The sequence below is a fragment of the Lutzomyia longipalpis genome, chromosome 3, assembly GCF_024334085.1.
Source record: "Lutzomyia longipalpis isolate SR_M1_2022 chromosome 3, ASM2433408v1".
NCBI classification, from domain to species: domain Eukaryota; kingdom Metazoa; phylum Arthropoda; class Insecta; order Diptera; family Psychodidae; genus Lutzomyia; species Lutzomyia longipalpis.
This window is the reverse complement of record NC_074709.1, coordinates 13936429-13964393: the sequence shown is the minus strand read 5'-3', so window position 1 is coordinate 13964393 and position 27965 is coordinate 13936429. Positions and strand designations below refer to the sequence as shown.

Sequence of the window (27965 nt, the reverse complement as noted above, 5' to 3'; positions counted from 1 at the left end):
TTTCAATGTAATTTAGTGTCATGATTTTCCATCAAAAATTTTATTCCATCTACTCTTTTATTTATTTATTTTTATTTTATTATAAATTATACTTTTAAGGGACATTAATAAAAGTTTTTTTTTTAATTTTTACTCTATATAAAACATTATGCTAAAATTTGCATTAATCTACACGCTACAGAAGTTAACATTTTTTTCAATAAATTTTCTCGCACTTAAAAGAATCTTTAATATCGCTTTGTTATGTACATTTTAGTGGTGTGTATCATGTGTTTCCCCAGACACTTTTTTCCATCATTTTAGTATTAGAATAAAAATGTATATTTTTTTTTAAATATTTTTTTGATGCATTAATCTGCTTTTTTAAAAAGAAGAAAAACTCGCACAATTTAATGTTTTTTTAAAAAAAATATTTACATTGTAAAATTTTCTCTCTTCTCCACTGTGCGTAAAAATATATGTATTTTTTTAAGATAAGATTAGAGAAGTTCTATAGATAACAAAGAACCCTTTTGCTCAAATATTCTTTAAAAAAAATTGAACAATTACTTTCCCTTTTTTTGCATTTTGTATAAAATTTCTTAAACACCAAAATCTTATTAATTTCCTAATACAAACGTGCTTTTGTTTTACCACCTCATCCATTAAGATCTTTTTTTTGTTGTTGCTTTCCACTTAATAAAACACTGAGAATTTATTTTTTTTATATAAAAAGAAATCAGAAGATTCTGCACCATTCAACGATGCTCTCTCTTCTGGGGAATATTTTCCTTTCGAGAGAGAGAGAGAGCGAGCGAGAAGAAGAAAATAATAACTTTTTCTCCGTCACTCTGAAGGATTCCTCTGACTAGGATGCCGAAGATTCTCTCTCAAATGGATGCAATTGATTTATGCATGTTGGCTTTTTCTATGGCACATTCCAGAGCTGCCTGAATATCACTGTAAACCGGAATTGCTTGCCTCTTTGCAAGATCGATTAAGTAGTCACGGCCTCTGTTGTAATCTTTGATTGCCGTGGGGGTCAGCTGTTGGTGCAAGAAGAGAAAAAAAAGAATAATAATTGAATTTTTCTTCTTGTTGGTAAAATAAAAATCAAGAAAATAAAATAGGGGTGACTGTGGCTATTATTTACAAGTTTTCTCTGTAAAATTCTAACGAGATTTCAGCTTTTCTGGAGCTTTCAATAAATGTGTCTTTCTTAATTTTTTTAATCAATTTTATTAACGACAAAATATTCATTATACATATTAGGTAAATTGAGAAAAGAAAAACTCCCGGAAATTTTCTTTTGCAAATTTCCAAGAAAATTCCCGTCATTTCCCACATAAGTAAAATATTTACTTCTATGGCGAGACGGTGGAATGATAAAATACCTCATCACATAACATCCCACACACCTTTTGAGGAGGAAATTCTGGTTGTTTTATACATATAACTGTTTTAATAGTTAGATGGATGAGTGATGTAAGATCATTGAAATTCAAACATGTCTCATAAATTAAGCAATAAATTTAATTTACATAGACAAATGCTCAGGTGAACAAAGGTTAGCGCAGCAGCAGTTGCCAGTTAAAAGTCACTGCAAATTCCATCAACAAATCAATTTATTTGCGCCTCTTTTTTTCAAAAGGAAAAATATTAATTAAATTGAGTTGCCCCAAGTGGTTGCATTGTGATGAAGATTAATGATTTTTTGAGGCTTTTTTTAAGGGGTCTCAAATGATTACTTCGGGAGATTTTATTTAAGAGTGCAAAAAAAATGAGCAAAAAGTAATTTAAACGAAAAGAAAATTTGAATAAAAAGAATTTTTCTTTGAAGGAGAAAAATATTTTTTTAATTAAAAGGATTCTTTCAGACACAATTCTTTGAAAAAAAAAATTTCTCTCAAAGAGTTTCTTCAAAGAAAATAATTTATTTGAATGAAAATCAAGGGATGTTTATCTGTGAGTGAAAATTTTCGGATTATTTGCAGAAATTAGAATTGTTCGTTAAAATTCAGATCATTCGAAGAGAATTTGATACTTCGTCAACATTCAGATTATTCGGATTTGGATTATTCGTCAAGATTCTGATTATTCGATAAGGTTCGGATTATTCTTCGACAAGATTCAGACTAGTTTGCTATAAGATCCAGATTATTCGTCAAAATTCAGATCATTCGTTAAAATTCTAACTATTCGTCGAGATTCGGATTATTCGGCAAGATTTGGATGATTCGACGAAATAAACCGAAATATTCGACAGATAAACACCCCTTGATGAAAATTAATTTTATTCTTGAAGAAATAAATAGATTTTGAGAAAATGATTTAATTTTGAAGAGAATTTTATTATTTATTTAAGAAATTTTTAATAATTTAGCAAGAAATGAATTTATTAAAAAAAAAATATTGTGAATGAAAATTTATTTTATATTTGAGAAAAAAATTGGTTTTGAGAAAATTAATTTCCTTTGGCAGAAAAATAATTTATTTTTAAGAAAATTATTATTTTTAAAGAATTTTTGATTATTTAAGAAAAAAAATTATTTTATTTAAAAAAAAAACATCTAACTGAAGAAATCAACTGGTTTTGAAAGAAAGTTAAGAATGAGTCTTATTCAGTGACCAAGAAACCCTTTAATTAAATCTTTGAATTTTGTATTAAAATTTCAAGAAGGTCAATTTTTTAAATAAAAAAAAAGTTCTTAACGAAAATTTAAAAATTTGTAAAAGAAATTCTTTTGGGGAAGGAATTTAATGAAAAAAAAATTTTTTTTCGACTCACCCTTTCATTCCCAATAATACTGTCAACCAACATCTGAACACAGAGTACTACGTCATAGCCTAGGCCAATGTAGTGCGCTGCCAGGGTCATTGGTGCAAGAGAGCGCGTCTCATTGGTGATGACAAAGAGGAGGACACGGCTGGAATCGAGGAGGGTGGGATTGAAGAGGGGCTCATCAATTAAATGTCTCACTGCTGCATCATCCGTGATCACCTCCGGGAGTCGTGTGTTGTATTTGAGTCTCTTCTCCGGCATCCCGCTACCATCATCACCCCCTTCGTAGTCTCTACCCTCAAAGGGTAAATGGTACGTCATACCACGTGCCTTGAGTACGGGTACGGCGTAATCTTCGCGCCATCGTGAGCGCCTCATGCAACTCCCACCGAGGAAGATATCGCGCATATCACTACTGGAATCCGAACTGCTACTCTCACTCGACGCTGCATCATCCGAAAACACCGAATCATTGTCCTCCTCATCATCCACTCGTCGCTCCAGGGGACGAGACACTGGGAATTGCGGCAGCCCCACATCACGTCCCGCCAACGATGATCCCGATGATTCCTGCGGCAGTGGCGACGATGTACCACTATCGCGCTTCCTCTGACTCTCACGCGATAAACTAGGGGCTGATTTGAAGCGTAACGTATACAGTGGCTCTTCCTTCTTTCCCTCTTCTCCCGCTACACCTTCTTCACCACTCGAAATGGGGGCTTCGCGATTTTTGTGAATCCACTCTACAAAGCAACAACAAAACATTTTAAAAATTAGCGGTCCACGCAAGAGCCAAGAGAAGAAACCAAAAAAACAGAAAGAAATTTCGCAGCATCATAAAATTAAACAAGAAAGACGCTCCGTAGATTTTATAATGGAACAACAACAACAAGGAGAAGTAGAAAAAAGTCTTCTAATTGAAACATAGCGTTTTCCATTGCTTTTGGCGATGAGAAGACACCCAAAAAATGAAGAGAAGATTGACGCGAATTAGTCATTGTGGTTTGATGATCGTAAAGTGATTTACATGAAGAAGGTGGCAGCAGAGAAAAAGAAACTTTAATTCGACTTATTAGAATGAGAGAGAAAAAATTTCAAGAAGATGTTTTTGAGTCTTTTTTTTCTGGGACAAAATTAACGTTAGATTTATTTTCTTCTGTGAAGAATTTCCGTTAGAATCTTCAAAAAAAAACTCCAAAAGGTAAATTATTTGAGAGTTTAACAATAGAAATTTCAAGCAAAATTTTAACGTTTAAGTGGTAAAGAGAATTAATTTTAGTATTTTTATATTAAAAAGATTCTTTAGGTACCTACCTATTAAAATTAAAAAAAAAAAGTTTTTCCACTAGAAAATCATTCTAAGGACTTTTCATTTTTTTCGAATGTATGAAAGGTAAGTTATTGGAGAATTCATCGTTAGAATTTCTAAGAACGTTTAACGCTTTACTTGCAGAGTGAGTTAGAGAATTTTTCTTTTTTGTTCTTTGCAAAAGCCTTTAAAAAAATTTATTTTATGATAAATCTTGCTAATCCAACTATGAAATAATTATGTATTGCTAGAATCTGAGGTTGAATATAAATTATTCGAAACGTCGCTGATTTGCAATTAAACGTTGCGTTTTTCTTGCATTCCCCCTTTTGACTGCTAATCCGAGGAAATTCTTCAAGTTTAACGTTTTAAAATTAAGAAGAAAAGTTTTAATGTTAGAATATTGAAAGAAAACTTAAACTTATGAATTTTTCATTGAATTTTTACATTAGAAAATTGAGAAAATCCAAAATCAATCTAATTTAGGCTAATAAACATTAAACTCTCGATCTGTTGAGAAATATTCGTTTTTTATTAAAAACTCCCCCTAAAATGAGCCATTGAATGATTCAAAAATCTTTTTAATTTGTTAAAACATTATAAAAAAGTAATCCCAAAATTTATTTTCAGATTAAATTTTTCCACAAAATGACATAATCCAATAAATTTAGCCTCAATAAATTGACCTTTATGAGAATGACAGAAAAAACGACAATATCACTCTTTATTCGATAAGAAAAATCTCCCAATATCTCGACTATTTTCATGAGATTGTGTCATCTCGGGCAATTTTTTCATCCACACAAAGACTTTTGCTTGAAAAAAAAAAGAAACTTCCCTCGTGGCGATAAAATGACTTCAAATGTTCCAAATTGGAGGCACATTCAAGTGCTTGATCGATACGAACGTGACCCAAAAATTATCTAAGCGATAAACAATGGATATGGATTAAGAGTCGCGTAAACTTCTTTAAATAGATCATTACACTATTCACTGAGAGTGAGAAGATATATTTATTTTATTTTTCAAACGAATCAATCAACATAAAGGAGAAAATCTTCCTAAAATGAAAAACTTCTCTTTTACGCCCATTTTCTTCTTCTTTCCCCACTTCAGGGCGGGAGGTAGAATGATTCAAAGAAAGAATTTTCAATGAATGACTTTTTTTGTGGGTTAATGCTTTTGAAAAGTTCATTAACTTTGTTCTATATATTATTTTTGTATAATGTGTGGTAGAAAGATTTCATGACTCACAGATTTTCTTCTCATGGTTAATTCTTCTACATTTAATGTGTGCACACAAACATTGCATGACGTTTTGTCCTTTTTTTTCTGCCTTCATATTTAATAAAATGTGATTTATCAGCTCTCAACCATGAGGTTAGTTAATGGGAAAAGTAGTTAATGACGCAGAGAATGGGGTGAAGGAAACTTGTAAGAAAAATTTAAATTGATTTGCAAATTTTAAGATCAAAGAGAGAGTCAGGTCACGAAAGGTACAAGGAGTTCTTTAAAGTTTTCTTTCAGTTTAAATTCTTGAATTAAGAATATTTTTCTTTGCATTTCTTGCAGTTTTTTCCTCAATATTAATGATTTAATACGCAGGATTTTAAAGATAAATTTTAATATTTTAATTCGTTGATTTCCGTAATTTTAGAAAAAATTTTCTAAATTGTGAATCTTCAGAATCAAGACTAATAATTTTAATAAATTCTGGTATTGATATCAAAATATTCTTCATAGAAAAACGAATTTAAAAAACCCAAATTTTATAATATTTTGATATTAAACAAATCATCAATCATGATTATATTTTTTTCCTCCCTCTCTCACTGACAATTCCTCTCGCCAAAAACCACAGACGAATTGAAAAAAAACCTCTCTCAGTTTATTCTCATTCATGACTTCAGACTTTGATTATTTTGTCTCTTTCCGGAATAGTTTAAATAAAAACACCTTGAAATGTCTTCTGTTTTAAATAAATAAAACATTTTACTTCTTTTTAAATAAGGGCTACCTGAATGAAATTGGAGCTCCTTTTTTGGGAGTTTAAGAATTTCCGGCAAATTCCTCAAGGTTGCTCTTAAATTGTTTTTTTTTTCATCACTTTATATTCTTTTGGAACTAATTTTCAAAATAAAATCTCTCAACAACAAATATAAGAGAGACAATAATACATGGAAAACTGTGCGAAGGTGTGGAGATTTTTTTTGTCTCGTTGGTATGTTAATTAACATAAATCTTTGAACTTGAAAATAGAACCGTTTAAGGAAGGAGTGCGGGATGGACACACAAAAAATGCCATCACATTAATTCATATAATATTAGTCACTGATATTTTATTACATCTCTCTCTCTCTCTCTCTCTCTTTGTTTCTTTTTTGGTGTCTCTGCAAATTCCTCATCATCCTCCATGTGTCTGAAAGAATGAACTCAGCACCGACTGGACGGTTGGCCGTATTTTTTTTCGAAACAAATATAAATTATTCATTTTAAATTATTCCATTTGAATCTCATTATAGCTTAAACTTCTTCAAAAACCCCAAATTAACAGACAAAACGATAAATGATAAATTCAAAGATTGAATAAATCAACAAAAAAAACCATTTTTCATTTAAAAAATTCTTTAAAAAATCCTTTTGATACCTCTTTTGAGGATTATTTCACTGAAGAATGTGATAAGAGCACTTCTGGATGCCCTCCAGAATCCATGTAATTTATTCATTAGTGGTGATTGCATCCAAAATTCTTGTTAAGCACAAAAGGGATAAAGGAGAAAATTTTTTGCTTTAAATTAAGTTGAGATTGAGGAGTTTAATCTTTATGCAGAAAAGTGGCAGATATAGGCGAAAAATAGCGGCGCAGTTCTTTTCTTTTTTATGTTTAAAGAGTTTTTTTGTGATTTCTATCTGTAGGGGAGACCGAGGTTAAAAAAGTCACTTTAGGGTTTAGGAAAAACTCAAAATATCATATTTCGCAAATAAATAGATCATTTTGTTCTATCTAGCTAAGAAATATGATATTTTAGGCTTTTTCCAAACCCTTAAGTGACTGTATTAACCCCGCCCTCCCCTACATTAAAGAAATCTTTCAGATTTTATTATTATTTTAATTATTTAATACATAAATTTTTAATTTTAATGTTATTCTTAGAATTTTACAAAAAATCAATAAATGTTCTCTTAAACTTAAAAAAAAAAATGGAAAACTTTAAGAAATTATAAGAGAAAAATTACCAATAATTAAAAAAAAAAAACAAAAATGCGCCACTATTTCAGCCTTGGGACTGTTGTGCATAAATTGCGATGATATCAGAGAAGAGTAATAAATAGCGACATAATATTTTGCAAATTGCACTTACCGGGTGTATTTGTGAGAAAAATGGGTGGAGGCGGTAAATTGGTGCCTTTAATGGGTGACACACACGTATTCTCATTCATCTCCTGCTGCAGCACCGACAGGTATGCGGCAATCACGCAGAATTCCTCAAAATTAACATACAGCACACCCTTTGCATCGCCACCACTTCGACGACTCGTTGTCTGGTGGTGATGATGATGATGATAGACGTGCCGCTTGAAGATTGATTCGCATTTCTTCTGCACATCACGATTTACCGTCACAATTTTCCGGATATTTTCTTGGGAGATGATGCTATTCGTGTAGCCCAGGTAACTCAGTGCAAGTTGACATTCATGCGTTGTGATCTCATCGACACTTGTGGCGCAGATACGATCAAATGCACGACGCACAGAGCTAAAAGGAAAAATTGCACACGATTTATTTAAAAAAAAAAAAAGTATAATTTCGCATCTTTTGCCATCATTTTCTTCACATCACGTCATTGCTTTATATGGCGAAAGAAACAAATAAAAAAAAAGATTTTTAAGAAAAAAAGGGATATTCTCACGACTTACATTAATCTTGAGGCAATATTTGACGGTGGACTCTGACCTTCATTGCCCGATAGAATTGCCTTTGTTCGTTGCAAACCGGAAGGAATGCTATCAAGAATGGGTAAACCACGTCTCAGCACGAGCTCCCGCAGAAGATTCTGGTTTCGTGTTAAATCAATATATTCTCTGTGGACGGGAATGATGATAAATTCATTATATTTTTGCTGCATTTACCAATATGATCTCATATGTGTCCATCATTATGCTTCATTAGCAGAAAATTTTCATTTTTAGCAAGTTTTTTTTTCTCTTCTTCTCTATCTATTTTATATCAACACACGTGTATTATCTTTGTAAAGAAGAAATCAACAGGAGCTGATGGAAATATTATGCGCTGTTTTATTTCAAAAATGATGATTTTTGACTTCTCTTTAAAATTTTCAAATATTAATTTCTCTACTAGAGGACTACGCATCATTGACGCCATCTATCGAGTTTTTTAAAGCGACATTGACATTGAGATTTTTAAAAGAAAATTCAAAAAATGTAAAAGAGAAATTCTTCTTGTTTGATTTTTTTAAATCCTTAAAATTAATTTCTCTACTAGAGGGCTACGCATCATTCAACATCAGCTAAGAAACTTGAAAAAGAACTCCTTTAAACATAAAAGAAATATTTCCAGCACTCACTGTACCTAAACTACAGAAAATTCCAAACATCTTCACGATTTTTTTTTGATAATTTCTTCAATAAACAACTCCCCCTTCCCACATCTAAACAATGTGCCAAAGTAATTAGCAATTTTTTTATCGTTGAAATCTTTGCTCCTCTCTCTACTGGTTATGGAGGATCCATTTGGATGATGGCACAATGGTTCAAAAAAGTTGTGCACGTTTTATGGATGAAAAGTGCGAAATGGCGGTAATTTGAAGTTAATAAGTATCAAAAAAAATGTTATATACTCTGCGTTTTATTTTTAAAAATTCATACCGCAATTTGAGGTGTGTTTTTTGCTAATTTTATCTTCATGATCTTGCTGAAAATCTTCATTTACATATTAACTTGTTTTAATTACTACACCCAGCTTCAATTAACAAATCTAATTATGTGCCGGGACACTTGTTGTTTTCTCGCAATGCTCTTGGAAGATCAATCAGTGAGAGGCAAAGCAATAAAAAACAATCGTGGAATTTGCATATTTTATTTATTGAACCGCAATTGAAAACTAAAACGGTTATGCGATGACATAATACGCGATTTCTTCTTAAACAAAAAAGAAACATATCACACATAAATGGATATTTTTTTTAAAAAAAGACTGTTGGAGGGAAATAAAATGTGCGAAAAATGGAGGACTTACTGTGTTGAAATGGGTTCATTGAGGATCTTCTGTTGGGGCTTATATGGATGCAACACCAACACTAAATGCTTTGAATTTTGTCCAGCAATGTGAGCCGCTTCGATCGCCCCCGCAGACGCCCTCGTCTCTGAATCAATGACAAAGAATAGCACGCGTGCCTTCTCCTTTGCCCGGTGCTCCAGCTCAATGAGATCTGGCGTCCAATCAGACACCTGTGGGTTATAGAACGAAATCCCGAGATGCTGGAGGGTCGGAATGGCTACATCGGCACGCCACGTGGTTGGATTGCATGAGCCACCGAGAAATACCTCCGGTGCTCCACAATCTGATGTTCCTGCAGCTGCTGTGCCTAAATTTTCACTATTGGAGCTACTACTGCTACCGCTGCACCCCTTTCGCAATGCAGCATCCCCATTTTCTCCTAATATCAATGATGGTTGGCAGTTTGTGATGGAATTCTTACCCATCACGCAATTATTGGTGTTTCTTAGAGAGCCTACAAGATCACACGGATGCAGTGCATCGGATTCACCTCCATTTGATTCGCCACTGTCATGATTACTCAACACACTGCAAGTCCTATGAGGGAAAAATCCAGAAAATTTCTTTCTTTTAGATTTTTGATCAATTTTTTTTATTTAGTCTCTAAATAAAACTGAAGAGTAACTCCGTGAAAAATTAAAATTATCTGTAATTCCTTTTGATTTCTCCGCCAGAGGGTTAAGCTTAACTGACGCCATCTATTGATTAATTTGTTTGTGGAATTATTACGCAAAAACTTTATTAGAAAGATCCATTTATTTATTTTTTACTTATAAATAAAAATTGAAAATTTATACATATTATCCAAAATTATCTTTTGTTAAAATGAATTAATTAAATGAAAAACGAGGATAAACCTGATTTTATCGCCAGAGGGCTATGTTTGACTGGCGCCATCTGTTGCAAAGAACATTATTTTGAAAGCCTTTAAAACATCTAAGAAAGCTCCAATAAAAATGTTCTCTAATCTCTCTAATCAAATTCAACTTCATCCCCATTCGCGCACAAAGATTGAACCAATAAAGTTGAGAGAATGAAAATTAAATTTGCATCTTAATGAAAAAAACAAACAACAAAACATTTTATGACCAATTTTGGTTTATAAAGAATTCTTCTTCACTCTCCTTTTACACCACTTGCAAATTAATAAATTGAAAATCACGTCATTTAAACTGACTTTTAGTCTCCTCCACTGTGAGTCCATTAAACTCTTCTTCTGTGTTTTTTTTTTCGCAGCGTCTGTAAATGTTTTGTGCGGATTTTTTTTATTCTTCATCAACGCATTAATCGCGCACTTTAATCCCTCCCATTTAGCTGTTAATGTTACTCAATCTCATCCTATTTAATCGACTCCCTCTCTATGTGCCATCATCAAAACACTGCTATATGAGTGAAAGAATTGAAGAGGAGCTGTGCGAGTCATTAAACTATAATTCCCCCAATGTTAGAAGGCACACAAAAACGTACAAACGAAGAGAGCCTCCACAGTGCTGGTAAATTGACTTAAAGAGGAATATTACAAAGGAAAATGACCGACAGAGTGAAATCCATGAGATCATTCGATTAAAATAAATTTCACACGCAATAATTCACTAATAAGCAACGCGATCGCAACGATGGATGACTGGAGGGAAGAGAGTTGTGCCCAAAATGAGTTTATTGCCCATTTTTCATGTCTCTTCCATCATCATCCATCGAGCTTTAATTGATTGCAGATGATCCCAATCAGTGTCAATCAAATTTTCATTTTTTTTTCTTTTCAAACTCACCGAAATCGTCGAAAATCAGCCAAAAGTACACAAAATTCACCAAATGTGAGACCATCTAAATGCGATCGCCCACTTGCACTCTCCAAATTGCATCTCCTTGCAAATTGTTTAGCTGTCTGCAGCATATCATTCACTAAAATAATAAGGAAAATTCATTCTTTAAATGCTCCCGCAAATAAATCAATGAAAATTTATAAAAATCTTCTCAAGAACTTCTCCACGTTACCTTGTTTATCTGTTGGTGAGAAATTCAATTCATTGAAGAGTTCATGAATACGATCTCCAGGAACAATTCCGCATGTTTCTCTACTTCGCCAGGAATTGAATGCCTCTCTGCAAAAAGAAAATAAACCATTTTTTTTTTATTTAAATTTTCCCCTCACTTTAAGTGAATCATCTTCTCCGTCAGGATGTGCTTCATCTTTTGCTGCATAAAAGAGCAAGATGTGGCGAAAACATAAACACTCCTCGCGCGGAGCATGAGAATTTTATTAATATTTTCTTTTATGGCATGACGAGAAAATTCTTCTTCATGTTAAAAAAGACAGACACGTTTCAGTCGTGAGACTTAACCCATTTTGCGTTATGAAAATAAAATAATTTTATTAATAATTTTTCACGTTGACATGTGTGGGTGGAATATTTTTGTAAAATTGTGCTGCTGCTTTATTAATAAAAAAAAAAATAGGCAAAATAATGTTAACGCGTAATTTGGATATGTTATGATCAATAAATTCTTGATTTGGCTTATTCAGCGATCAAATAAAATGTAAAACATTTTGTAGTAATATATTGAATCTTTGCGTATGAAAAACACACGACATTTTAGCTGGGAACTTTTTAATTTTTTAAAGAATTTATAAAAAAAAAACCTTAAAGAGCCTAATGGGTTAATTTTCTTTGATAATTGTTATGAATTTCACGAGATAAATTAATTAGTTTATTGCATAGAAAAAAATCTACGTCTGTTCTTTCTGAAAATGATAACTCACAAAGCTTCCTGTGAAGCCACCTCACACGCAGAGTCAACGCCCAAGAGCTACCAAAATTTTATTAGAACTTCTTTTTTTCTCAACTCATTGCCACGACACCCGCAAATAAACTGGCAAAAGGGGTTAGTTTAGTCAAGTCAGAATTAATCATTGAATTTAATGACCAACATGAGATGAACAATACGATTAAAATCTCTCATCGTGATGATACGTTCACAAGTTTTCCAGGAAGGTATTTCACCAGCATTGCGGGCATAAAAAAGAGATGAAATAAAAACATGTGTGTAACACTCCCACCCATTTAGTTAATCATTTACGCGATTTACACTCAATTTGTCATCAATCATTCTCTATGCGCGACATGCGTTGTAACCACTTTGCAAATTCTCTTCTCGGCATATATTGTTTCAAAAACATTGTGTCATTAATACCATTTTTATTTTTCAATTTCAATGAACTCAGTGAATGAGGGAAATTTTCTATATATCACGTCCCTCCTCCTGCTTGTAATTTTTATCAACAAAACACTCCAATTGTAGAAAAATACTATTGTGAATGAAGGCAAATTAAAAGGCATTTTTGCTATTCATGACCTACGACATTGTGTCTTCACATTGAAGTTTCTTTCGCACCATCGTATATTTTGTTGTTTATAAAAGTATGAATGCCAATTTATTGTGTGTGAAATTAAGCAACACAACATACAATTACAGTGGGGCTACGAAGTATGACTGTTTCGCTTTACGTTCTCTTTATCTATATAATAAAGAAAGGTCTGTTTGTTGGTAATCTTCCGTCGTGTTCGGCTATACAAATCTACACCGTTTGACCGATCGCGATGAAATTTGGTACAGAGGCTCCTTATAACAGGCGGTTTCGAGTGGCCGTATCCATTTTCCCCCCAAAGCCCCCCTTCAGGTAGCCCCCATATAACTCTCATGCTTTTTTTGCGAATTTTTGAATTTGGCGCCGGAAATGTTGTATGAAAATGATTTCTTCGCTTTGCAATTTTTTTCTTTTGGGTTTGATGAGTGTGCCCAATCATACTTATAAATCATCACAATTTTTTCTCTCTAAAATTTGCGCGAAGCGCAAAACCCCCCGCGAAGCGGGGCGAGGAAAATTGGAGCGAAGCGACAATTTACCTCGTTTTTTATATTATTCTCGTTGCAATAAGGAATACAGAAGAAATAGAAAAAAAAGGAATTTAATAAATTATTCAAAGTGATTAAAAAATCATAAATAAATCCAATTAACAAAAAAAATTCTCACACAACACAACATAATTCGTGATCTCACTGTACACAGTACAATTTATTTATAAAGCGTGAAACATTTAATGTTACAAAAATGCATGTTAACATGAGAAAATTTCTCCAACAATCCTTGTGCATTTTCCTTGATTTTCTTAACACACACCACCATCCAGTACACGTCATTGCTAATAAAAGAAAACCCGAGGGACATTCCATTTTTATAAAATGCATCCACAAGATTCTTTTGCAATTACTTCAGCACATTGCAAAATTGAAATTTATTCAAGCTTTTGCAAATTAACAGAAGATTTATTGAATATTGTGAAGGCGTTTGTTTCTTTTTTTTTCTTTTCTTTAATTCACTTTCAAATGGACAAACAATTTGTTTTCCTTTCATCCCAACAACTTGCAAAAAAAATTTATTGACTCACAGATGTACGTAAAACACGAACAGATAAAAATAATCACATAAAACTGTTCTTAAAAAAAATACTTTGAGAGTCTTTTTGATTTATATTTTAAGGGGTGGATGGGAGGATTAGAAAGAATTTTCACGTTCATTTATTTTTTTAAGCTCAATTGTAAAGAATTTTCTTTTTAGCTGTGATTCTTTTATAATTTTAAGAGATTTTTCAAATTTTTTTGTGGGTTTAACAAGAAGAATAGGACTTAATTTTAACCTTTATAATCTCTTTCGTACTTTATGCTTAAGAAAATTAAATTTTAAACATTTTAAACTAAAAGAATTTCAATGCCTTAAGTCATTTCTATTCAATTTAATCCAATTACCTTCTCTTCTTGATCTTCAATTTAATTTCTTTTCTTTGTATTTCTCATCTCTCTTGAATGTTTATCACGTTGATGGGGAATTATTGATCACGCGAGATTGGGAGACTTTTGGGAAGCACTGAGATTGTGTTGATGTGTAAAAGATATATATCAACTATTGGTGTAATGTGGATTATGTGAACTGTGAGGTGATTGAGGTGAGCAATAAAATAATTGGGGCTCACCGGGTGAGTTAAGTTGGTAATCGCGTAAATTTTCGTGCATAGATTTCTTCTTGTGTGTGTGCGCAAAATTTCTAACTTTGTGCCAATAATAATAATGACGATGGACCACTGAAAGAGCTTCCTTTTTGCACCCAGACACAACTTTATTTGCATTAGATATTCATGTGTGTGTGGTGATGATCGTGGGTGGGATTTGTGTTTAGAAATCTTATGCATGATCGCACAGTGTTCGATGATGGATATTGCGGAAGTTGCGTTTGGATGGTTTCTCACAAAAATTTATTAGACAATTCTGAGAGAATTTTGACCTTTACATCATCGCAATAGCATCATCACCATCACCTGAACAGTGATCGTTTGGGTGTGAGAAAGAAAGTGACTAATTTTTATTTTTAAACATACAAAATTCTCTCTTTTTCCTTCTTCATGTTCAATTTATTACTTCTTAGCATTCAAAAATGTACTGGTAAGCTGACCAAGCTTACGGGAGCTGTGTTTCTTTCAGTGTACCAATTTTGTGAGAGCAAACTAGAACGCGAATTAATTTAAATACGCGCAAAGTCGGGAAAAGTTGAAAAGTCATACCCTAAGAAATGTTTGGAAGGCCATATCTCGAGAACGGATCCATAGATTTTCATAAATTTTTTTTTGTTTGAAAGGTCTTGAAGTCAGCTATAACATATCGAAAAATGAAAAAAAATTAAGTCGCCATTTGCGAAAAATTCGAGTTCGAAATTTTCGAAAACTTTGTTTTTGACTTTAGCGCCTCTTGCGGTCATTTCTCGAAGTTGCAATGTTCTAGACATTTGTAGGGTTTTTCGAAACCTTTCACTTGCGCTTGAGTTGATCAAGATCGGACTTGTAGAACCCGAGATATGACATGCCAACTTTGGAAGGCTATATCTCGAGAACGGATCCATAGATTTTCTTCATTTTTGGCATGAAGCTAGATAATATGGTCAGCTACAACATATCAAAAAATGAAAAAAATTTATGTCGTCGTTTTCGAGATATTCATCGAAAACTCATCGAAAATTTTGTTTTTGATTTTTGGCCCCCTAGCGGTCACTTTTGAAACTTCGAATGTTCTAGAGAGTTGTAGGGTTTGTTGAGAGCTTTCATTTGAGCCCGGGTTGATCAAAATCGGTCAAGCCGTTTTCGAGTTATGGTCGATTTTCGATAAAAAATTGTGGCGGCCATATTGACTAAACGGCTTGACCGATTTTCGAAAATGAGGTATCGTTGGAAAGGTCTTGATGTCCCCTACAACATATCAAAATTTCAGCCCTCTAGCTATAATAGCGGCTGAGATATAGCGAAAACAAAATTTTGAGGTTATTCAAAATGGCGGACGGGGGGTGGGGGGTAAAATTTGACATCAAAATCGGATGTCTTCCAGTCGATATTTAAACTTTGCCGTTTACCGCAAGTCTCTATCTATTACCGTTCTCTCGCAATTTAGCGTTATACTACGGACGGACGGACGGACGGACGGCCGGCCGGAAAAAAAAATTTTTGGCGCATACGTTTTTTGGAATGTGGGGACCCTAATTCGTGCTCATCCCAAGTTTGAGCCCGATCTGACGACTTTCGATTTTGCTCGGTACACAAAAGCTGTGTCTGAAAGAAACACAGCTAAAAGTCAACCTCTCAAGAATTTTCTTAGCAATGTTAGAATAAAATTCTCTTCATTAACATTGTTGAGTGAAAAGGAGTTTAAAACATAAAATAGACAACAATAAAAATGTCTCCGCAGTGTTGTTAATACTCTCTTGTGTATTGGAGAGAAAATATTGTTCAATTTAATCAAAAGAATGTAACAACAACAATTTATGTGGCGCGAGAGGGAGGCAGGAGGGGGAATTACAAAACATTAAATGAGTAAATCATGATACAATATTCAAGGTGTTCAAGCGGAACTTTGTCAATAAGAACCAATAAAATTTTATTGAGTATTTGTAATTTGATTATATTGATTTTGTTTCCTTGTGTAGTAAGTTATTTAAACTCATTCTTAACTTTTTTATAAATAATATATACCCTTTGTGTTATTTGCTTTATATACTTTTTTTTCTCTCTCTTCACTTCTTGTATTTTTAATTGTCTGCAAAACCTTTTTGACATCATCGCTTTTTTCGTATCTCCTCCACCTTCTTTTTCACAAAACACACACACACACACAATTAAATTTCACATTTTTTATGCTCTTTATTGGAGATTTATCGACTCTCCTATTTATATTGCAATAAAAAATGAATTAAAAATAAATATCATAAGCATGCGAACCACATTGAATTATGATGTCAGCCACTATAATTGCGTGTGTTCTCTTTTCTTTCTTCTTTTTTTTCAAAACCATTATTACTTTTTCTCCTTTAACTTCACGTTCAAATAAAAGGGAGACAAAAAGAGAGGGAAGATGGATTTTTTACAACACTAAAGAAGGTGCAAAAGAATAAATGAACGTGACCACAAAATAAAAATTCCAATCCATTCTTTTGGCTTTTTAATTTAAATCCGAAGCTTTTGTGATCTCTTTTCAATGAAACGCAAATGTTTTTTTTTTCTTTTGCAAAAGAAAGAGAAAAGAAGCCGCGATTGGTATGAAGAAGAAGCAAATTATTTGCAAAACAGTAGAGACGCTTTTGTCGATTCCACCGATGATATCATCCACGGGGCTTAAGATTAATTTTTTTTCTTACAATTTTTAGTTCATTTTGTGTGTAATCTTCTCTTTGGCAAAATCTACTAAAATATGGTGGATTTTGATGGCGTAGAGAAATTCATTGACTTTGCCAGAGATATGAGGGTAAACTTGAATGGAAAGGAATTAGTAGATTTTTTTGCACAATTACGCGGGATTTTGTTATTCTGATAAGCTCTGAAGATGTTCTATATTGTTTTTTTTGATTAATTGTTTGTTATTATTTAGAATTCAATGCAAAGAGCATTTTTTAAAAGATTATTAATCAAGGGAAAAAATGAGTTGTTGTGAGATTTGATCTCAAGAACTTTGCAATGAGAATTCAGCGCATACCCGCAGAGCTAAATGACGTAAGACTTTGACGCAAGATAATAGGTACCTCTTGTTTTAAAATTCTATATAGTTTTGTCTCCTAATATCTTCTTTTCTGATAAAATCTCACAGAAGTTCTGAAAAAAGCAATGAAAGAACTCTTTAACCATTATAACAACTTTTCCTTACAGGCTTTGTTGGTATTTTATTTATTGATGTGGCCTTGCAATTCCTTCATGGTTTTTGTCTGCGCAAATTCAAAACATTTCAAACTACTTCACAAAATGCACTTCTCTGTTGTCTTGCATTTTATGTGTGACAATGAGAGCCACATTGTTATTGGGTGGAGCAATGTGGTATTTATCACTTCCAGTATAAATTCATCCTTCTTTTTATGGTTGATGGATACAAGACAAAAAATTGAGAAATAGTGCAATGGTTGGATTTAGACAGGTTTGTAATTTTGCAATTTCTCTCTACAAATTCACAAACACCCAATAAGAACGCCCTCGTAAACCTCTTTGCTCTCTCATTCCTCGTATTTCTTCACGTTAATTGCTTCTTGGTGCCGATTTGTAACTTACATTGATGCTAAATTTAGATTTCCCGCCAAATTTTCCTCTTTTTTTCACACACAAAAACTTACTTTTTACAACAACTTTCTTCGTCTTTGTCAGATTTTTTTTCCTTTTTAAAAATACCTTCTATTGTGATTTATTGTAAGACGTTGGGACTAATTAGGATTAAAAAAATCAACAACAAGAAATGAACAGAGAAACCGCCAATAAAATGTGGGTGGATAACTTTATGGTTTAATCTCCCAATATAAACTCCATTCTTTCTCCTTCACTCTTAATGCCTTCACACACTCCTTCCAATTGACATTTTTGCCCCACATTTCGACATTTCAACTCGCCCCCATGCATTTTCATTGATCGTTTCACATTTTATTCAAAAAAAAAAGTATTGCGAAAGCTTTTTGAACTATTTAGTCCATCTTGCATCTCCGCCCCAATCTTTGCGTTTAAAGTTTATTTTATCTTTTTGTATTAATAATTTAAAAAAAAAATAAAGATCATTTCCACAATTGGTTTAATTAATTTTCCAGAGAAAATTAGATAGAGAATTTACGAAATTCTCTTAAACAACTGTAATTCCTTATCAAAGAATTTATATTCTTCCGCCTTTTTATGAGTAAATACTTGGTGTTGGCCACGAAGTGGAACACCAACTAATAGTAAACAGAATAGTTTTGGCGGGAAATTTTCCACTGATATCTCGAGCATTTCCTGTTGATCAACACACTATTGCAAAATTTCCGCTCATATTTACTCCAATTCTCTCACCCTCTTCCTCTTTTTGTACGCATTCTAGTGTACGCTAATTGTAGCTATTGTTGGTAGCTCTTCTAATAAAGAGAGAACGAGAGAGAGAGAGAGACCAATGTGTGGGTGTGAGAAAGAGGAAGTTCATCTTGGGGCTTGAGAGGGAATCACAAAAATGGGTGATCCAATTTTTTAAGTGTGTTTACATTTTCCACTAACATGAATTCTTTATGGCATTGAAAAGTCTACCGTGGTGTATACTTGTCAGAGAATTCTTATCTTTTCTTTTCTTTCCTTAAAAAAAAAAAAACCTCTGAAAGTAAGAGAAAAGAATTTTTGCAGATCAGCAAAAATAATAAAATTCATTGTCAGCCAAAAAATAAAATTAAATAAATAGAACTTTGTGTTCTTTTGCATTTCTTTTGCCTCTATTGAGGATGTTAATGCAAAGAAATTGAGGAAGTTTTTTAGCAATGTTAAAGTGTTTGAGTTCATGGTCAAGACTTGTTGGTGATTTTTGTGGTGAATCATGAATAATAAAATATTTTCAATGTTAAACGAATTTTTTTGGTTGAATTTCCCTTTAAGTGAGCGAATACCTTTTTTGGCTGACAAGTGCTGATGAACATTTTAAAATTTAAAATTTATATAAAAGAAAAATAAATAAATAAGCGGAAAGAGGAAAACGCGAAGAAATTTTTTGGCTTGAGCAAGTTTCGCAGAATTTAGCATTTATTTCCGATGAAGTGGAAAATTGTGCTGTATGCATGAGAATTTCAGGCGGGCTAGCACGTGTGTGCGGCCCACTGAAAGTCTGACTAATTTGATTACATACAGCACTCCCAAATTCTCTTTTCATTGCATTTAAAATCGAAAAAGTTTTATTTTTAACTTTAAAATAAATCAAGGAAAAAATTAAGAAAATTCCTGGAGCTTTAAAAGAACTTTGAAACTTTCTTTGATTTATTTGACAATAAACATCAACCATCTATGTAGTAGCTAATTTTATAATTAAATATTTAATTGAAAATTTGCATCTTTCATGATCTTTTGGACTACCTAATTTGCAATGAGAGTTAAAGATGATATCATCCGTTGAGCCAAAATCCGTAAACTTGTCAAAATATTTCCTCTCGCGTGTTGTCTGTGACGTTAGTTAAAGAAGTACATAATATTTCAGTACGCGATGCACGTGTGCGATATATATTTTGCAACAATGTTTTCACATTAATTACAAACTCAATGCAACTAATCAATGCAGCATTGCAGGAATTTACTTTATTAGATGGATTAAAAACCTCTCCAAATCATAAAATAAATTCAATTCAAAACCCACTTGGAGACAATTTATTTGACTTTTTTCTTTAAATTAAATTGTAAATAAACTTTAAATTGCGAATGATTTTTTTTGTACGTCGTGAGACAACCTCTCCCGGAGACACTGAGTTCATGATAGTAAACATATTTTGGCTATAAAACAAGGCGGATAGAGATGAGATTTACTTGGGTGACACGCATGCGAGAGTTCAATGTTCTATTCCCAAAGTAATTTCTCAAGTATAAAAGCCAATGCTTTATGCTGTGCAGAGAAATATAGTTATGTATGTGGTCTGAGCTTGCATTTAATGCCACATTAATACCACAAAATTCATTCTTCTTCCACATTCTTTGACTTGTATTTCGTAATTTTAAGGGAACTTTGATAAATAAAATGGGTTTTGTGCGTTTTAAAGCTTCGGATTTTTGAGATTACTCATTTCTAAAAGAAAAAAAATGGATTTTTTAAACTCTTATTAATTTATTTTTGCACCGACTTCATTTAATTTGTAAGAATAAATGTTTCATTTATTTGATCTCAATAAATTCGATATCATAAACGCAATACTCTTTAATTTTGTAAACAATAAAGCAATAAAAGTTTTACCATGAATCACAATACTACCATATTGTCGAATTTAAGAGCTTAGCGTCGCAATTGTGTTTCAAATGCATCACAAAAACTCTCCCGGGGGCTTTTGGGGAAATATTTTTAAGCTTTTCCTATTGCCAAATTATCTTTCACTCTTTTTTTTTATTTACAAGGGACACAGAATTATCACCTTTAAGATAAGAAGTGATTAGGAATGATTTTTTATGTCACATTGAGTTCATTCTTATTTTCTTGTGGATATTATGTATTGTGAGATTATAGTGCGTTCTTCATGCGCGAGATGATCTAAGACTCTGTGTGTGGGTGACAAACTGTTGAATGGTGTGTTTTGTGAATATTTGCAGACTATTTGTTTGTGAATAGTGTCTAGCCTGTGGCATTCTATATAGATTTTTGTAATGAATATTCAATTATATTCGGCCATTCCCAGGAGGAAATAATAATGTTTTCTTCTCCTTGACTTCTGAATTTATTCTTCTGCATTCAATTTTTTCACGACATCAGTGCAAAAGTTGAGCACGATCTTGTTTCTTGAACGTTATTTCAAAAAACAAAAATATTCCGCGATCTTATATTTGCTCTTATGCTATGTACATAATTTGAATTTCCAACCAGAGTATAGAGAAGAATGTTCTTGCTCAAATAACTTTCATGGGGAAAAATTTTAGAGAACGCTTAAAAAGAAAACTCCATGGAGTTGATTGTCGTTCTTTTGAATTTTATTTCTGCAACAAATGCTTATCGTTTTCACGTTATTATCTTTTATCTTTAATCAAGATTGCAACTTCTTGCAATATTTTGTCGAAAAATTGCCAAAAGTCAAGATTTCTTTTTCAAAATTTTGGGAACTTTTGGGAGTAAATAGAGAAGAGAGGTGTTTTTGTGAGCCTTGTGAGCGATTTGTGTGGCAGTGTGAAGTAGAAGGCGCGATCGTTGCTGTTTTTATATACTTTCACATTGATAAAAGCCACACTGTGAGTAAGCAGCTCGCGCGATGAGGTCATTACTAATAATAAATACTATCGTAATCCACGCGCTTCTCGCTATACACTTCTCTCATTCTCGTTCGTATGTACTTGCTTGTTGGCAATGCAAAATTTTCAACCACAATTTCCATCCACACGTCGTCTCCTTCGCGCATTCATAGCATCGCAGCGAATCAGCCATATGGAGATGCTCCATAGGAGGACAAGGAGGTTCTCTAGACAGCCACCACTGTGGAAGCGACGAGACAAAATGTGCACAAGTTTTTAGCGATAAAAAAGTCAAATTTTCTCAGTAAAACTTCTTTTCATTCTCCTATGAGGGTCAAAGATATAAACCATTTAAAAAAAATCTCGATCTTTCTCTTCGTTTTAAAACTTTTCTATCTTTACTCCCAAAAATCCTTGCTCTTAAATATACATAGGTTTGCATATTCACAAAATAAAATGCCTCTTGATTGTTGGTCTTAAGGTTGTCGGACATGCATAAAGATTATTATTTATGTTGACACGACAGAAAGAACTCTGTCTAGGCTATAAAAGTCACTCTCTCCCTCTCTCTCTCTAATGATATATAGCTGTGTACATAACGTATATAGCACACAGAGAGTCTATCAGATATAAATTAAATAGGTAACTAAACTTTAATCTGTTAAGTTAGCCAACGTAAAAGATTTCTTTGAAATTGATCTCAAACGCAAAAGAATTCGTAGAAGGAAACACCAACGTAATCTGAAGTATTGCTGTGAATTTTATTGCACAACAAATAAATATTTGTACATTGTGAATTAGAACAAAGTAAGATTATTTGGAAATTGATAATGGAATAATGAGGGAACTCATTTAATTATAAATGTAAAATGTTGTAAATAGTAAAAGCGTAAATTAGTAAAAATGTTAACAATACATTATTTAACCCTCAATCAAGATAAATTCCACATAAATCAATTCTCTCGTGAATTTTTCTCTATAAGTTCTTTTTGACTGTTGACAAAAGTTCAAATTTTCTCACAAGTTTTTAATTTTCTTTCGAGAAAACATTCAATTTCTATTTTTAATGGGAATGTCCCTGATTTTCACTATCATTTTGTCTCACGGAGCTTGATTAACAAAAAAAAATTCACTGTCAATATCAAACGCAATATGAGTGGGAGGACAGCGTGAGTTTTTTTTTCGGGTGGAGAAGAACATGACAAGACGATGTGCAGCAGTGAAGACAATTAATAAATTTTTCCTGTCCATCCTGATGTGTGTGCCAAGATTAAAAAAATCTCTCCTGGCAAGTGAAAAGATCCCGATCAACGGACAGATTTCTAAAGTGTTAAGAGCTATTGCCTCAATAAGTGAGACAATACTTACAGACAATTTTTGGACCGATTCCGTCATATTTTTATTTATTCGCCTCTTTCCACGCGGCACAACATTAAAATTTTCATCTCATCTCCTGCTATATACATTACAGCAGATTATTCTGGTTCATTATGTGCTAAAAATTCCTCCTCCGTGCGAATCCTTATACTCGCAAAGTATTTTCATACTCAAGCACATTTTTTTTGTGGGGCAATAGTATTCAATGGAACATTGCTTGCATATCAATTGACGGAAAAAAATGAATTAATATTCACAAAAAATATTAATTAGAGGATGGAAAATCAATTTAATATTTTTATTGTATTTTGACGCGACACTTTAATGAATGAAGGTGATAAGATTTAAAAGGAACTTTAACCATGGACGAAATGGGGCTAATTAATTCAGTTGCAAAAGAGTTGGGGAATGTTTGAAATTTTTGAAAAATTCCTAATTTTGTGAAATATTTAAATGGAAATAAAAAAAAATTTCAGCTGCCTAAATTTTTAGGGTGATTAGACACTCGAATAACGTGCCTAGTACACCACTGCAGCAGATCCGGGTTAAGTCATCTTAACCCCCAATCTAATGCTAAATATATGTAATAGTTTTCTTTAAGATTATGACTAAGATTTGAAGAGAATTTGAAACATCGACATGTGAATAATTTTTCTTGGTATACACGAAGATGGGTGCTAAATAGCCAGAAGCAACAGGTCGCATAAAAAAACATTCCAAAATCATGATTATGTCTCAAAGAACTGCGTATTTTACAACAAGTCGTTACAATGACTTACTAATTATGTTGGTTATTCATTTTCCAAATGAATTTTATTATTTTATTCTTGGAATTTATTGACTTCATTTAATGAGGCAATCGATGACCAAAAGGGAGATTAACTAACTTTAATCTCTCATTGAGAATCTATAGAGGAACGTGGCCCAATTCGGACCTTTTAAGGCCTTTTTCAATCCACTATTACTTAAAACAGATAAAACTTTAAATGTAGAAAATTATGAAAGTTTAAAGAGCATTAAATGGACCTTAAAATGGTACCAATTTTAAGAATATTGCTTTTTATTTTATATCATTTTTTCTCATTCAATGCGTACCTTTGGAAGTCGGAATTGAGCCACGTTCTCCTACACAAAACTTTCTTGATAATTTCAATTAAATTTTTTAAAATTGAGTCTGAGAAAAATTCAAAGTTTTCACTGATTGAGTGATAAATTCATGCAGAGCTTTTATTGGCTAATTTACACACGAATTTATTTGTTTTACCTGTTTGAGAGCTAAAGTGCTGCACAGTTAATTTGAATAAATTTTAACTCTATCACAAAGCTGTTAATCAAATAATTTTATTCAATGAATGTCATTTTGTAAAATTAAATCACATTTGATTGAGTCATTAATTTGTATCTGGCGTCGCAAAGTGATTGCTTTTTAGTGTAGAAATCAGAGTAATGTTGAGCTCCTCCATTAATTTTGCAACCATTTATAATGACTTAATATTTGCACTCTCAGCACAATCTCAAAGTGTTGAAAATGTGTGGTTGCAAATTATTTAATTGATATTGACATTATGTCCCCTAAAAAAAGAATAAAAGAGATGCTGATATTGCTATCACAACGCAGCAGCAAACAGCAGCCATGCTCTATGTGCGAGCACGTTAAATGGGTTAATTGGGTTGTATGTTGGAGGAAAATAGAAAGGCTTGATTTTGACCCACATGGTGTTGAAGTGCATATTAATGAGACAAGAAAAATTACATACAAACTCTTTTATCTAATCCATCGTTCAATTACAATCTTCACTCATAAATTCGCAACTCCTTCTCTTTGACTAAAAAATGATTTTGCTGAAAGAATAATTTAGGAATTATTCTTTTTTTTCTTCTCTTTACTCTTTCTTTGCCTCTCCCTGTGTTCCTTCGTGGTGCTTTTCATTAAGAGTTGCAATAATGAATGTTTGTTGTTTTGTTGTAGAGTAAGAAGACGAAGAAAAAGAGAAAAAAATCAAGAAAATCGCGTGGTGGGTCTTTCGCGTTTTTTTTTTCTTTTATTTTGCAAGTCAATATCTTTTTGGTAAGAGGCAAACTCTTTTGGTCTGGCACGTATGACATCATATTCAAAATAGAAAATTTAATTTGAGCGCTAAAATACTCCGTTTCAGTTTTGCCTCCACCAGTCTTGATTTCCTCTCAAAAAGAGCTCACAGAAACATACATAATATTCCTCATGCCGACGAGAAATCTTCTGTCCCATCTCTCAATTTTTAAATCATTTTGCAAAGTGGAGGCAGCGAATTAAGAAGGAAAAAAAAAAGAATCTCAATTGGGCAGCAAAGAGGTCACAGATTGCGTTATGCTGGAAATGTTGTCGCTATGAAGTGATAGACTAAATATGTTAATAAATAATCTCTTATGGTTGAATGACACTTTTTTCATGTAAATATTTCATATACACGCCACGGAGTGGGCTAAAAGGAGTGAATTACTATTTAGTTAACTGTTTAATCAATAAATCGTCTGTCATATTTCGTCAAGAATTGATTTTTGAAAGAAAAGAGAGCAACCACCAACGCATGAAAATTCTCAACAATGATGATGGTCTAAATATCTAAAAACAAAATTGCTAATGGGATTGGCAAAATTTTCGCATAACATTTTTAGCAGCAGCAAGAAAAAAAATCATGTAGGTGTTAACGGAATAACGTAAATGAAAAATTGACGAAAATGCGACCAAAATGAATGGAAAGAAAAAAAAAAGCAAAAGAATTCATTCATTCATTGCAAATAATACTCTGAGAACTTCTTACAATCCTTGTGAAACCTTTGAGTTTTTAAAGGGAAATTACGACTAGATTATTCAGTCTTCCGTAATAGGGTTTTACAAGAAAATCCTCACCATCAAAATACCTTTCATTTAGCCAAATAAATCTCTTGGATTTCAAAGAAATTTTCCTGCCACAAAATGATAAATTTGCTCCTCTTTAACTTAATTTAAGATCACGAACATCTTTTCCGCCAAATGCTAAACATATAAGATGGAAGAATTTGCATTTTATGGCATGCCGCTAATTGCATTTGCAACCCATATACGAATGGATATTAATGTATATATACCAAACACATCAACTTGCTATACAATACATACATTTATGTAAAGAATAGTAAAGGAAAATTTCTCAAATTACGAAAGAAGTGTAGTAAATTAATAAGATAGGTAAATAAAAAGCCGTAGTAGAGTGAAAATGGGATTGAGAAGAGATAGTAAAGGAAAACAAGTCTGTAAATCTTTTATTTTATGAAAGGTTTAATACCAAATGTCCTATAGAAGAATTTCTTTATTTTTAAATAATTATTTTGAAAGATCTTCGATGAAATAATTAATCTAATTATTTCAATTTAAACATAAAACTTTTCTTTTTTCAAATAAAAATTATATAAAAAAGATTAACCAAAGCGTCGCTGGAAAATCAAAAGAAGCCTCTTTTCAACTTTTAACTGCGCTCAGAAGATTCGTCTAAATAAACCCTTTAGTTTTCTGCTATCCGACAGAATTATTCATCAAAGAGAAATCGATATTTAGAAGCAACTTGTGTCGTTCTCAGACCAATTGTTTCTTTCTTATGCAATTTTTAACATCCTGACCTTCCCAACCATCATGTTTTCCACAAATTTCCTTTCCTGTCATGCTTCAAGAGAAGGAAAATTTATTCGCGCCACATCATTGCTCAATAAATAGGGTGGAAAAAGATATTATTCTTACCTGAGGAATTTCTTAATATCAACAACATTCTGCTGCTGCTGAACATTGAGTGATGTTGGTCGCATCTTGGTCACCGTAGACGACATGAGAGTATTATTACAGGCAGCAGTGAGCCAGCATTTCATTTTCATGATCCGCACACGGGCTCAAATGCACAACCCTTCAAAATCCTAACAATGAGGATCCACCAATGCTCCACAAACTTCCTGGGAACACGCCGTACACTCACACACCGATCACGCACGCAAAAGAACTTCTAAATTTAGTGGAAAGCAGCAACGCATTGCTAACTACTTCACACACGGAAGATGAGGGAATATTATTTTGGACTCTGATGTAAGGCACGAGGAATCTCTCTTGTCCTTCCGACGGGGTTGGATTCTTCTGTTTTCTTTTCACAACAAAGTCCACCACATCTTTTCTTCCTCGACACACACACACGCGCTCACGGGGGGAAATGCTTCCGGAACAATTTAGCCTCTCTGCTCTTGTGTCTGGCTAGTGCACAAAAATGTATACGTCCGGGAATCTCTGTGGCATCCCACCATAGTGTTTTACAACAGTGGGAGCAGAATTCACGAGCTGGGAAAGTTTCTGAGCACTGATAGGGCTATATCACAGGGTAAATGGGAACTTGTCATTGCTATCGCGATATAGCCAGAGTGTAATAGTGACACAGATAGGGGGACTTCACTGATTAGACTGGGGGCTTCACAGTCCCCTGACTCACAAAGGCACAAAAGAGCGTGTGTGCGCCACTGGGCTGATGGAAAGAAACTAACTCCGTGGGTCGCTGCTGCGTAATGTCTCTGGTCACAAATACTCGCGTTTTTGGGTGATCACTTGTCTGTGTGTCCAACCCCACTCTTGTTGCCATTCAACTTCTCGCTCTGCCTGCAAAAATCCACACAAAACACACATAGAAAAATAATTTTGCAACTCAACCAAAAGTGAGGTTATGTTGTACATCACACAACATTTCTATTCACAATTGCAAACAATTTTCCCAGCTTTTCACACAAACCTTCAACGTAGAATCCCTTTAGGATGTACTGGGTTTACTTTTTAGGAAAAATCATCACGCTTTAAGGCACTTTTTAGGGAAATTTCCTTCCAAGGGCTACAAGAGAAAGAAATGTTTTCGAACAGAGCCCCATTCCCCATAAAAAAATATTCGAAACAATCAAGCG

At 33.1% G+C, this 27965-nt stretch overlaps 2 protein-coding genes across 2 annotated transcripts in view; both read right to left on the bottom strand.

Annotated features, from left to right (window-relative positions):
- Positions 1 to 27965, bottom strand: part of LOC129793173 (uncharacterized) — a 1136769-nt gene that overhangs the window by 277164 nt on the left and 831640 nt on the right. The gene's annotated exons all lie outside the window — the stretch shown is intronic.
- Positions 12 to 27951, bottom strand: LOC129793169 (uncharacterized). Its single transcript, XM_055832923.1, has 9 exons — positions 27800 to 27951; positions 26776 to 27669; positions 11365 to 11471; positions 11139 to 11271; positions 9328 to 9906; positions 7989 to 8153; positions 7433 to 7827; positions 2768 to 3504; positions 12 to 1025 (listed from the first exon to the last, which is right to left on the bottom strand). Exons 2-9 carry the CDS (start codon positions 26904 to 26906, stop codon positions 870 to 872), a joined length of 2403 nt encoding a protein of 800 aa, XP_055688898.1. The 5' UTR covers positions 26907 to 27669; positions 27800 to 27951; the 3' UTR covers positions 12 to 869.